The 12,427-nt window shown below is 31.5% G+C and overlaps 1 protein-coding gene across 1 annotated transcript; it reads right to left on the reverse strand.

The window, feature by feature from the left end:
* Positions 1-410: 410 nt before the first annotated feature.
* On the reverse strand, positions 411-3,783 carry LOC110726488 (tubulin alpha-2 chain-like). The gene is made up of 4 exons (XM_021905964.1): positions 3,584-3,783; positions 2,946-3,180; positions 1,454-1,824; positions 411-1,370 (listed from the first exon to the last, which is right to left on the reverse strand). Exons 1-4 carry the CDS (start codon positions 3,674-3,676, stop codon positions 714-716), a joined length of 1,356 nt encoding a protein of 451 aa, XP_021761656.1. The 5' UTR covers positions 3,677-3,783; the 3' UTR covers positions 411-713.
* Between the last annotated feature and the right edge of the window lie 8,644 nt (positions 3,784-12,427).

Below are 12,427 nucleotides of genomic sequence, written 5' to 3' on the forward strand. Positions count from 1 at the left end.
GATTTTCAACACCGGATCGTAGAATCTCCAGAAATAATTTGATTTCAAATTTTCAAAGGAAAAGAGTCAAGGTTCCATGGACTCTATTCACTCTATGAGACCACGGGAGGCCGCAAGGATGGTTGGAAATGTACACTTTGCCTTTCAATTGTTAATGTGTAAATTATCACGTCTCCAACCATTGACTCAAGGCAAAAATGATTTGGGGTTTTGAGTATGATAATATATTGTATGAGCCAAAAAACACTTTGCCAATTTTTTTTTTTAACAAACTGTTAAAAAAGGCAAAGTGTTATTTGTTAAAAAAGGCAAAGTGTTATTTGGCATACAATCCAGCGTACTCAAAAGGCCGATACAAGTGTATGAAAAAGTGAGAAAAGCCACAAACAAAGACAGTACGAAGCGTATCATAGCTGTATCAGGGATTTTAATTGCTTCATTGCCTCTACTACGACTTCAAGTACAATGAATGAAACAATAAGATTCACACCAGAAACAGATTAACAGAGACTGAAGTCGCAGGGAAAAAATCGTTATATGCTGAAAAGTTGAACCACAATGAAATCAAAGAAACACATCACTGTTTACTACTGAAACACAACTGCTTAACGCACACTACTACTTACCAATGAGCCCATTGGTATTCCCGAATATTCATCACCCTAGTTACTTGTAATACTCAATCCTATTGTTCATTATTTTTTAACAAACTCTTAATACTCATCATCACCATCATCCTCCTCATCGTCAACACCTTCAGCCCCAACTTCTTCATAATCCTTCTCCAATGCTGCCAAATCTTCTCTTGCCTCTGAAAACTCTCCTTCCTCCATTCCCTCACCAACATACCAATGAACAAAAGCTCGCTTGGCATACATAAGGTCGAATTTGTGATCAATTCTTGAGAACACTTCAGCAACACTGGTTGAGTTAGAAATCATACTCACTGCCCTCTGAACCTTGGCCAAGTCTCCTCCTGGCACCACAGTTGGAGGCTGGTAGTTAATACCGCACTTGAATCCGGTAGGACACCAGTCCACAAACTGAATGGTTCTCTTTGTTTTGATTGTGGAAACAGCGGCATTCACATCCTTGGGGACCACATCTCCTCGGTACATCAAACAGCAAGCCATGTACTTTCCATGGCGGGGATCACATTTTGCCATCATAGCACTGGGCTCAAATGCACTGTTAGTGATCTCTGCAACTGACAGTTGCTCATGGAAGGCTTTCTCAGCAGATATAACAGGAGCATAAGAAGAAAGCATGAAATGAATACGAGGGTAAGGGACCAAGTTTGTCTGAAACTCAGTGACATCCACATTCAATGCACCATCAAACCGAAGTGAAGTTGTCAAGGAAGAGATAACCTACACAAAACACTATCATTTCAGCCAAAAAAATCTCACAATTATTAGTATCTTTAATGTTCAAATGTAAGTAAATTATATACCTGAGAAACAAGTCTGTTGAGATTGGTATAACTAGGCCTCTCAATATCAAGTGACTTGCGGCAGATATCATATATAGCCTCGTTATCAAGGAGAATGGAAACATCAGTGTGCTCCAGAAGGGAGTGAGTGGACAAGACACTGTTGTATGGTTCAACAACAGAGGTTGAAACTTGAGGAGATGGATAAATTGTGAAGCCTAATTTTGATTTTTTCCCATAATCAACTGATAACCTCTCCAAGAGTAGAGAACCAAGACCGGAACCAGTCCCACCACCAACAGCATGGAAAACAAGAAAGCCTTGAAGACCAGTACAGTTGTCAGCTAGCTTCCTGATGCGATCCAAGCACAAGTCGACAATCTCTTTCCCAACTGCATTCAAACAAAAAAGTTTCCATTCAATATAAGATAATTGAAATAAAAGAAAAAGCCGTCATTAAAGGGTTTGCTATATTAAAAAATTGCTTTTTCAAAGGTGTCACGAATGTATGATGTATAGGCGAAGAAAATATTTATAGCAATCATGGTAATGAATTACATCAAACCATTAAAGTAAATGTAAAAACTACAGACTTTAAAGAGAAATGCCGATAGAAAGAATGAAAGGAACCTGCATGATACAATGTTTTTACCCCCAATATCGTTCATCAAAAAATAGCATTAAAGTATTGATGAAGAGAGTTTACATAAAAAATACAACACATATTTCCATATTCTCATAATCATAGACAACATTTCAAATAATGAAACTAACAAAGCGAAGTTGTGCAGTGGTTTAACACAATTGGGTGGTGAAAAGAGAAGAATATCTAAATTGAAGACAGGAATTTCATAAACCTGTTAGACAACGACTCACACAAACCAATCATCTCCTAGAGAGCACCATCAAACAATAAGTGGAAAACCAAACCAAAACAATATCAAACAGTATACAAAAACTAATAGAACTCAGGACTTCAAGGGCGGCAAGAATGCAAAACTGATGCAGAGCACTTGTTCTACTAAATAGCTCAAGCAAAATCCTCAAAATATAGGCCTCCAAAAACCAACCGTAGCTAACAAAATTGATCCAAATTCAGATAAAAAAAAACATAATAGAAGAAAATTCCAGCATAAAACCATAATAGAAAACTAATGCCAATTTTGCCAAACAGAAAATCAAAGTAAACAGAAAAGAGAAAACAAACGCAACGCTCATGATATGTTCATCAAATCCCTCAACCCAAGCCCCCACGACAAAGCAAAGCAAGTAACCCAAACCTAGATCAAACCAACAACAAACTAAACAACAAAACCAATAATGAACTAAAGCAGAGGAAACAAAAGAGCTCAACATAAATTGCACACAAACTGTTTGACAAAATGCCTCAATAAATCCCTAATACACAGACCTTCAATCAACACACCAATCATTCCATAACCAACAGCAAAAACAAAGAGCAATCAATTATCAATCCATAACCAAGATCATTATAATAGCAAAAATTCAATACCAGTATAATGTCCACGAGCAAAGTTATTAGCAGCATCTTCTTTGCCACTAATAAGCTGCTGTGGGTGGAAAAGTTGACGATACGCCCCGGTTCGAATCTCATCGATAACAGTTGGTTCAAGATCAACAAATATCGCTCGAGGAACATACTTTCCAGCCCCAGTATCACTGAAGAAAGTATTGAAGGCATCATCTCCTCCTGCTCCTGTATTCTCGGCTGGCATTTGCCCATCCGGCTGTTACATCATATAAACAAAATTAGGGTTTATTTCAGAAATTTTCACACCATATAAACAAAATTTGGGTCCAAATCTCAGAAATTCTTACAACAACCAAAATTAGGGTTCATTTCTCAGATTTCGTTACAACTTATAAATCAAATTCAGGTTCAAATCAAAGAAAATCTTACTACATTTAAACCAAATTTTAGTTCAAATCTCAGAATTTCTTACACCATATGAACAGATTTAGGGTTCATTTCTCGAATTTCTCACTTCAAATAAACAAAACTAAGGTTCATTTCTCAGAAAATCTGACAACATATAAACAAAATAAGGGCTCATTTCTCTAAAACAAAACAAATTAAGGGTTTATTCAGTTCATGAAAAAATGAAATTAAAAAAAAAAAATAGGATTTACCTGAATGCCATGTTCAAGACAGTAGAGTTCCCAGCAATTGTTACCAACTTGAATTCCAGCTTGACCAATGTGGATCGAAATACACTCTCTCATTTTCGATTTTCTGGAGATTCAAATTTAGGAGAGAGAAAAATATCAGAGAAAAAGGAGGAGAGAGAAAATGAGGTAGGGTTTTTTTTATTTTTTATTTTGGGGAGTGAAAATTGTGAGTTTTATACTTTTATGGTAAAGAATTGTAGCCGTTGGCGTTACAAAAAAAAAAAAAAAAGAAAAAACAGTTCGAAAAAATGGGGATTTGGCAATTTTGGGGCGGTGGAAATTATGTTTTTTGAATTTTAAAAATTTGAATTGGGACCGTTATGCTTTATTGTTATTGGGTTGTGTGTTTTGGAGTTGTGTTTTATGGTAATGGCCCAATTTGGAAAAGCGTGTTGTGTTTTATGGGCTTAAAAAGGTGAATTTTAAGGTCAATTTAGCCATTTAAGAAAAAAAAAAAGTGGTGCACTTTTGTAAGGACTAAGGAGCCCAAGATATTATTGGGTTGTGTGTTTAAGAGTGGAGTAGAAAATCATTCTTGGAATAGAGTGGAGTGGAAGTGTATCCAAGTGTATAATACGAAGTAGATTCTATATGCACTTCCACCTCGTAATCTTGTATCCCTGAGGTTAAGGGATCAAATTTCATGGGCTCATTTGAGGAGCTTCTTCTTACCATTAAAAAAAAAATAAAAAAAATCTATGTATGAGATACGCTTTTTTTTTTTCTTTTAATTTACGTTAGTACTTTAAAATGAGAGAAATGAAAATGTATAAGATTATAATTAGTGGAAAAAAGAAGAGAGAAAAAGACAAAATTACAAACTAGTCCATGTGATTATAAGCATCAACTAAAATAATAAATATTAACACGTAATATTGGGCATTTGTAATGAGAAATGAGATATTTGTTTTCATAGATGATAGGTATTTTTTTTTTTTTTTTTTTTCAATTTGTAATATTAAAGTAAGAAAGGGAGTATTTCCTTTGTTTCAAAAATATTGCTAGCTTTGTCTATGTAGGAAGTTTTACAAAAATTTCAACAAGGAAATCTAATATTCCATTTTCCATTTTGTAAATACTACAATAATATAATACGAAGTATGTATTTTCCTTTCTCATTTGTTTTTTGTCGGTATTTCACATAGATTTTGTGATCCTCTCTCACCTTTTATCCACTTCTTAATCATGTGTTTCTTCCCATGTTGAGATATTTTTGAAACGCAGGACGTACAAAAACTAAGTGGAACTATAATTTTCTCTCCATTGGCTTCTAATGCTAAGGAAGTAAGGAGACATATACACATATTTACAATATAGTTGAGCAAATACAGTTTATTAACACAAGAGGCTAACAGAATGAAATAAGAAAAATAATATCAAGTGTTCTTGTATAGATTGATTAAATATATAGCTATTGATGCTTAAGATTATCATTTCTAGAGTTAATTATTTGTAGATGTCGTATAAATATTTCCATTATTGATCGCGTAAATTCTGCTAGCGTTGTCAAGGACGAGTTACAATGGTGAACAATATAGACTAACAGCCAAGAAGAAGTGGGCGAAGAAGGCAGAGCTTGAGGCGAGCTCGAATGTTATTCATAATTGCCCGTTAGTTGCCTTCTTAGTTTGTTTGTATTACAATTGTATTTAGGCAAAAGCCCAAACTAACTATCAAGGTCCATTAATCAAAATTATACACCTTGTTAGAGGAAGGTCTACTTCTAATAAAGACTGGTCCATATTTGGCTCAAAGCCCTACAAATTCTAGTCCAACCCAATCACTTGACCTGAAATCATGGCCCATTCTGGCTCGAGTTGGCCCGACCCTTTGATATGCAACACGAGTATATCTCAAAGATAATACTATCTTCTTTTCCTATCATTTGCAACAAAAGGATACTATGTGTGAAACATAAAAAATCCCTTTATTGCAAATAATAAGAAACAAAGAGTATATAGATTGATAATTAAGCGCGAGCTCATTTGCTATCTTTATATAGAGTATTAAAATATTAAAATTCTCATTTGATAATATTTGAATCCCACACCTTCAAATTTTAATTTGAGGCTAGAACAAACTTCACCAATTGAGTTGATTAAGTCTTACTTGGTAATGATCTCACACCGTAGTAAAAAGGTTTGGAATGCATGCAGCCATGCATGATGCATCCAATAATTATCAAAATATAATGCCTCTTTGAAATGTCAATTCTCACATTGTCTCTTACAAAAATATACATATATACTTGATACTTGAGCATATATAAAATTCATGTATAGCACTATATATACATTATTATCATTTATGCGTTATCAAATAGGATTTGTTGTATTCACCTGATTTTCACTTATCTAAACTTGAATTTCTTAGATCTTATTAAAACTTATTTTAACTTGAATTTGAAATTGAATAACCCTTGTCAGAACTACTTATTTTTCATAACATATCATAATTGTACTTATGAGACATGAATTAATTTAAGTTAAAGTAAGATGAACATAATAAGGCCTAAATAAAAAGTATTTCACGTCGTATAAATTATAAGTTTAATTTTTTTTTTAAATGGAATCGTCTAATAATAACTCGGTGAGTATGAGCAAAACACGGGCCATTAATCTAGTCTTTATTCCGTATGTATACAGTAAGCTATAATTAGATCGTAGTAGCTAAATTAAATAAGTATGCAATATCAAACAAAGTACTTTAGCCAAAACAGCAAATGGCGTATCAACATCACTGGCATTTAGCTCGTGGATGAAGATCAGATTCATACACTTTGGATTTTACTTGTTAGATGAATATACATTATTCTTCTTAGTTGATGATCTGTATTGAACAAATTAATAGAATCATCTGTAATCTGTTAATAATCTGGCCAAATAAAACATGCATGCATGTTTGTATTACTTAATTGTCAAACTTTTCTGGCTATACTTGAATAATTATATATTTTTAGCTTTTACAGCTTTATTTGCTAATAATCTTCTTGTTTTCACGTGTTTTTTCAATAGAATTCAACAAGCTAAGCACAAATTGTTCGGAACCTACAATTTCTTTTAGCTTTTTGACATCATGATGATAATGAATTTAACTAGCTTAATTAGCTCTTACATATGTTCATTATTACTACAATAAAGTTACATGTTTAAGTTGTTTTTTCTTACAATAATATACACTTAAACATATTAAGTCAACTAGAAAAGAAGCAAAAAGCATCATTTTATGAGATAAGATTCATATCTTTATTAGGCCTTTGATTTAGGTGGATGATAGACTTGCAAAAGCTAATTGTCTCAATGATACACTTGTACTTCGTACATAGTATGTATGTTACACATGATTGTTATAGAGCATAGTCATTGGTTGCCTTAAGATCTATATATATTTAATAATCAATATATTAAAAATGTCATCTAGCTCTTTACTCTACCTCAAATTCATGCCAAACAAGGCACCTATGATTAAGATGTCTCAATAATTGTTTAAAATCAATTTGGTCATTTTGTCAAAAAATATAAACTACCAAGCCATAATATAAGTTCAAATGTTATAGTTAGGTTGGTAGTTACAAAGAATATATTTAAGGGACACATGTAAGAATTTATATTTGATGCACATTCCCACTCTAATGTATAGATAATGGTCAATTAACCTAAATTCCACTTATCTTATCAGTCATGAACTTATTATCTTATCCGAATTAATTAGCTCTTAGCCTTATTGGCCCTTATATATAAGGTGTTATAGACCTTATTAAATTAGAACCTATTAACCTTTATCTTATTCTATTTTATCTAAACTTATCAATTCAACCCTTATGTTATACTATTTGATGAACTAAATTAATTAGCCCTTATCTTATCTAATCTGAACTTATCAAATCTGAAATAATAAGTGAAAATAAGATGAATAGAGTGTAATTAAAGCATCATTATCGACCTTGCATGGGAAGAAAATTGAAAATACACCTTGAAATTGCACCCACTTAATTAGATACTAGCTTAGCTAGCTAGATACATCCAGATCAATAATAATAAAAAAAAAATAATAACAATAAAAAAAATCTCCAAAAAGACTTCTTCTTAAATTAATCCTTATGAATACAAATGAAATAAAATATTGATTACACCGTTAATATGTGATTTTGTCATACATTTCTAGATTAATACTCTAACAAACTCTAAAGATAGGTGTATGTTCGAGTTACATATTGCCTCCGTTTCATATTATGTTCAACAAATGAGCTTGCACGGACTCTTAGGCAAAATTTATTTATGAGTATTGATGAATATAATGATACATGTGATGAAGTGAGAAAGATATAAAAAAAAATGACAACTTAAAAAGGAAAGAAAACATTTGTTGCATGCATATAATGTGTAACAACTATTTTTTATAAATGTTGTACAAATATGAAATGGATGGAGGTAATATATATACTCCCTCCTTATTTTATTACTTGCTCTATTTCTCTAGACATGGAGTTTTAGGAGGAATAGTAGAAAACATTGTTTTATAATGGAAGTGGGGTTGGTTGAAAAACAAAAAAAATATGATAAAACAAACGTGAGTATAAGGAGGAGAAAGAATAAGAAAATATTAAATTACGATATGAGGGGATCACTAGTGGGTAGGAAATTAGTAATATATTGTTAAAAATGTTCTAAAAACGAAATGGAGCAAATAATAAAATACGGCCGCAAAATAAAAGTGGAGCAAGTAATAAAATGCGAAGGGTGTATATATCATTACCTTTTTATAAAGAAATAACCCAAAAGTATAAAAAATAAAATAAAATTACACCTATCAAATATACAAGCTAGTATCAACAAAACGCAAAAGTTACGTTACTGATCTCACACTCATAATTCATGTTTGCTAACAAAGTTTATAGCTTTTGGACTTACATCATATATTAATCCTAGTTGATTTACTAACATAAAGAATTAAAGATAGATGCCTAAAAAGGATAGTGGGGTGGTGGAGAATTAGTATATTCTGTGTGAATTTGGTTGCGTTTGCAAATTGCTCCATAAAGCTCAAACTTAAGGGTGGCGTGTTACAAAGATCCGAGGCCATGAATGTTTCCACGTCTGAGTTATTTGCTTGATTATACATTATACTATATACTATGCGATTATATTATATTATACAACATGGTTGATTGGTTAAATTATTTAATTTTGTGGCTCTTAATTTTAAAGCTTGGATTTCCGAGAAACAATGAAATACTTATATCAGGCATCAAAAAATCTTACAACTTGCAAAAATTTTGCAACTTGTATAGTTGTATTATGATGCCATATAGCCAAAGGAAGTACGTAGAATATGCTTAATTAAGGAAGTAAATAATGCCGTTTGAGCATTATTTAATTAATGGAGGACTATTAAGTGCATATACTCAATTATTCTCTGCTAATTATACATTTATCAGACTAAGTAAACTAGTGATTATTATTTTATTAGTTGATTGGCTTATGATCCATAACAAGAGTTAGATAGTAGCTGCTCGAGCTAACTCTTACTCTTACTTTCTAAATAAAATAATATAATCTAACCAAAAAATGAAAATAAAAAAAAATAAAAAAAAATTATTTTGCTTTAAATATTAGATCAAAATTAATTAGAAACTCAGAAAAAAGGTAAACCTCCATAGTGTCCCTAGGCTCTAATGGTGATTGATCCGGCCAGACCAAGTACTACTTTATGTTCTTTAAAAAAAAAAAAAAAAAAAAAAAAAAAAAAAAAAAAAAAAAAAAAAAAACTACTTTATGTCTTTATTATTGTATACTTAATATGTAACATGTTATGATGTTTTCATGTACACTAATCATCAAGCTTAACAAAATAGATTTTATTCACTACCTATACCATAACTAGGCGTTTGACGAAACTTATTTATACCTAATACTTGTATAAATTCTACCGTATTATCATTGTATGGTTCAATTCTCATGACATAATAACGTACGTTACATTTACTAATTACTATGCAAGTCAACCACACTTCATGAGGTGACATGTAGTATAAAGTAGCAGTAGATGCTCAGATGAAGCTATACACGTGCAATGCTCTAGCTTCTTCCTAATTCATAGATTTTACAACCCTATTTCATACTCTTCTTAATTAACCTAGCTACTAATTAATTACTAGCTACATACCTATTCATTAATATTGAGTATATTTCCCATATCTTCATTAATACTAGCAGTATATTTATCTATAAGTACTAGTAGGATAATAACCTAGGTTAGTCATTGTGTAATGCATGATTGCAAGAGCCTATGAGTAGATTGAAATTTTTACGGAATATTATACTTTTACGATTTCAAATTTATGATATTATTTTTTAGTGTTTAGAGAGCCATAAGGTAAGGGCGAGTGATGAGAATTGATCCCAGGATTACCTGAAACCAAAAGAAGAGGTCTAACCACTTAAAGTATCCCTTATTCTAATCATTTTATCATATTATTCTTATAAGAGTTTCGAAGTGTTTAAATACTCCGTATGACACTAGGTTAGACTTTCCGATCCTCCCATGATAACCTCGAGATGTAAGTCAAGTAACAAATTACATAGCCAAAATTTTTCTAAAAAAAAAAAAAAAAAAAAAATCTCCAAAACACCTTCAAGATAAAACCACTCTTGCAATCAAAGAAAGGATAATTTCGTCAATTGTTCTAAAGGCTTTTTATTGAATACCTCATCCCCTTCTCTTGTCGCGCCTAGAGCCCTAGAGGTGCTCTCGTGCATTATTGAACATAAGTATTTTATCAAGCTAAGCATAATAATGTTTTTACTTATATATAAGTATATAAATGTGATAATGCATACCTAGTGCTCATATTTGAGAAGATTTTCGAAGAACGAGACAAGTACTTAATTATAGTGAGAGCTATTTAAACTAAATGTACCACTTTGCTATTGCTTGCAAAGATAACATCGATCATACATTCATACTATCCAATAAAAGTAACAAATCATAAAACTTTTGTTCCTTGATAATTAACAATGAGGTCTTGACTCTTGACACTATGGCAAAGACTGAAAGCCTTTGTACGATATGACACAAATTCAAATCTTCCCTCTACTATTTGTAATGTCTTTGTGATTCATTCAGATAAAAGAAAAAACAGTTAACTCTTGGTTAAGGAAATAAAACACCGGTTCACCGACATAGTAATCAAGCAAAAACAAAGTTGTAATATTGATTAAGTCCTTGTAAATTATAAACAAGTGAGCAATGTACTTATAAAATCATTAAGAAAACTCAACTTGCATGATTAATTGTCCTAATAATATAATTAGAAGCGTAATCATATCAGAAACCTTATTTTAATTTCCTAAGAAGACCAACATATAGTATATTCATAAGAATTTCTTGGACTACTCATTGCAAAATTTTATTAAAATGTAATGATTCTCGTGATGTCGAGCACAATAAACGCTGTCTACTGGATCAAGATCATGTGCTCCGCGATGCACGCTGCATTAAACCCAGTCTCTGATCCCTAATTAATCAATTTATTAATTAAACTCTTTTATCAAAATGCAGTACTAGTAAATTGAGCACCATACTATATTCATTTACGTTTATGAACATCATATATACTATATTCATTTACGTTTATCATATACTTGTATAGTAGAGCAAAATTGGTCTAACATATATATACCATGTATATATGGACAATATGGTTGTAATCTTGTATATAAAGCTGTCAATTACTATCATTACATGATAACATGACTCGCTAAGCAAAACTATAATGCGTAATTATCCAAAAGACACAATTAAGAAAATACATGATACTACTCCATATATATTATCCAGAAGACAATATATATGGAGTAGATTATAAAGGTAATGGGTCTTGAACACAAAATTTGGAACTGAAATGCAAAAGGAGTGGAAATAAGTAGGTTATCGTGTTGAGATTTGATTATAGTGCTTTTGTGCCTTGATATTGATTAGGATAAATAATTACATAGGTTTTTGGATAGTCATAATTATTGTTTACTCAAATTTTGACAAATTGAGTAGTAGTTTGATAGTAAGGAACTCATTTTGTTTAAAAAAAAAAAAAGTGTAAGGAACTCATTTTGAGAATTGAAATTTTTACTTTCGTAATTAAATTATATTTACCCTTTCAAATATAGTGAAAATGAGAGTGAGGGATAGCTCAAGTGGTTAGAACTTCCCTCCCAATTCCAGGAAATCCTGGGATCGATTCTCATCATTTGCCCTTGTGGCTCTCTAAACACACAAAAAAAAAAAAATATAGTGAAAATGAACATTACTCGTATAATTTTGCTAAATATTCATATAGTGAAGGGCCGGGGCTATTGACTTGGCCAATCGCTTCATAACTTAACACAATAATATCGAATTTGACCAGAATTTAAAACCGACCATTTTATCAGGCGTAATTAAATAACCCTTATAATTTCATGTAATATTTGCTAATTGCTCTTGGTTTTAAATTAATTAAAAGGACATTATACACTTCCATAGATTCTTCCAGATATTCAAACTATATAAAAGTGGTCCAAAACTATGTAAATCATCTTATTATGAGATCTATCTTTTCTATTATTTCATTATAAAGCTCACACTCAACTTTTGAAACTCCCCAAACCACACCATGACACCAATGTATAAGACTGATACTAGAATAACAAATTTATTAATTACCTTACCTCTTTCATGGATACCAACTACTTTATTACGAAATAGTTGGTTAAATTCTTAAAGAATACAGAGTAGTATTCAAAACTTGAAATCGAATTTCATTTGCAT

The sequence above is a fragment of the Chenopodium quinoa genome, unplaced genomic scaffold, assembly GCF_001683475.1.
Source record: "Chenopodium quinoa cultivar QQ74 unplaced genomic scaffold, ASM168347v1, whole genome shotgun sequence".
Lineage (NCBI taxonomy): Eukaryota > Viridiplantae > Streptophyta > Magnoliopsida > Caryophyllales > Amaranthaceae > Chenopodium > Chenopodium quinoa.

What these genes read in the sequence shown, in the direction of transcription:
- LOC110726488 (XM_021905964.1), bottom strand. Translation starts at nt 3,676, where the DNA reads ATGAGAGAGTGTATTTCGATCCACATTGGTCAAGCTGGAATTCAAGTT. An exon ending in GTCTTGAACATGGCATTCAG is followed by an intron (nt 3,181 to 3,583) that starts GTAAATCCTATT and finishes ATGATGTAACAG; the next exon opens with CCGGATGGGCAAATGCCAGC. An exon ending in TCAACAGACTTGTTTCTCAG is followed by an intron (nt 1,371 to 1,453) that starts GTATATAATTTA and finishes TGTTTTGTGTAG; the next exon opens with GTTATCTCTTCCTTGACAAC.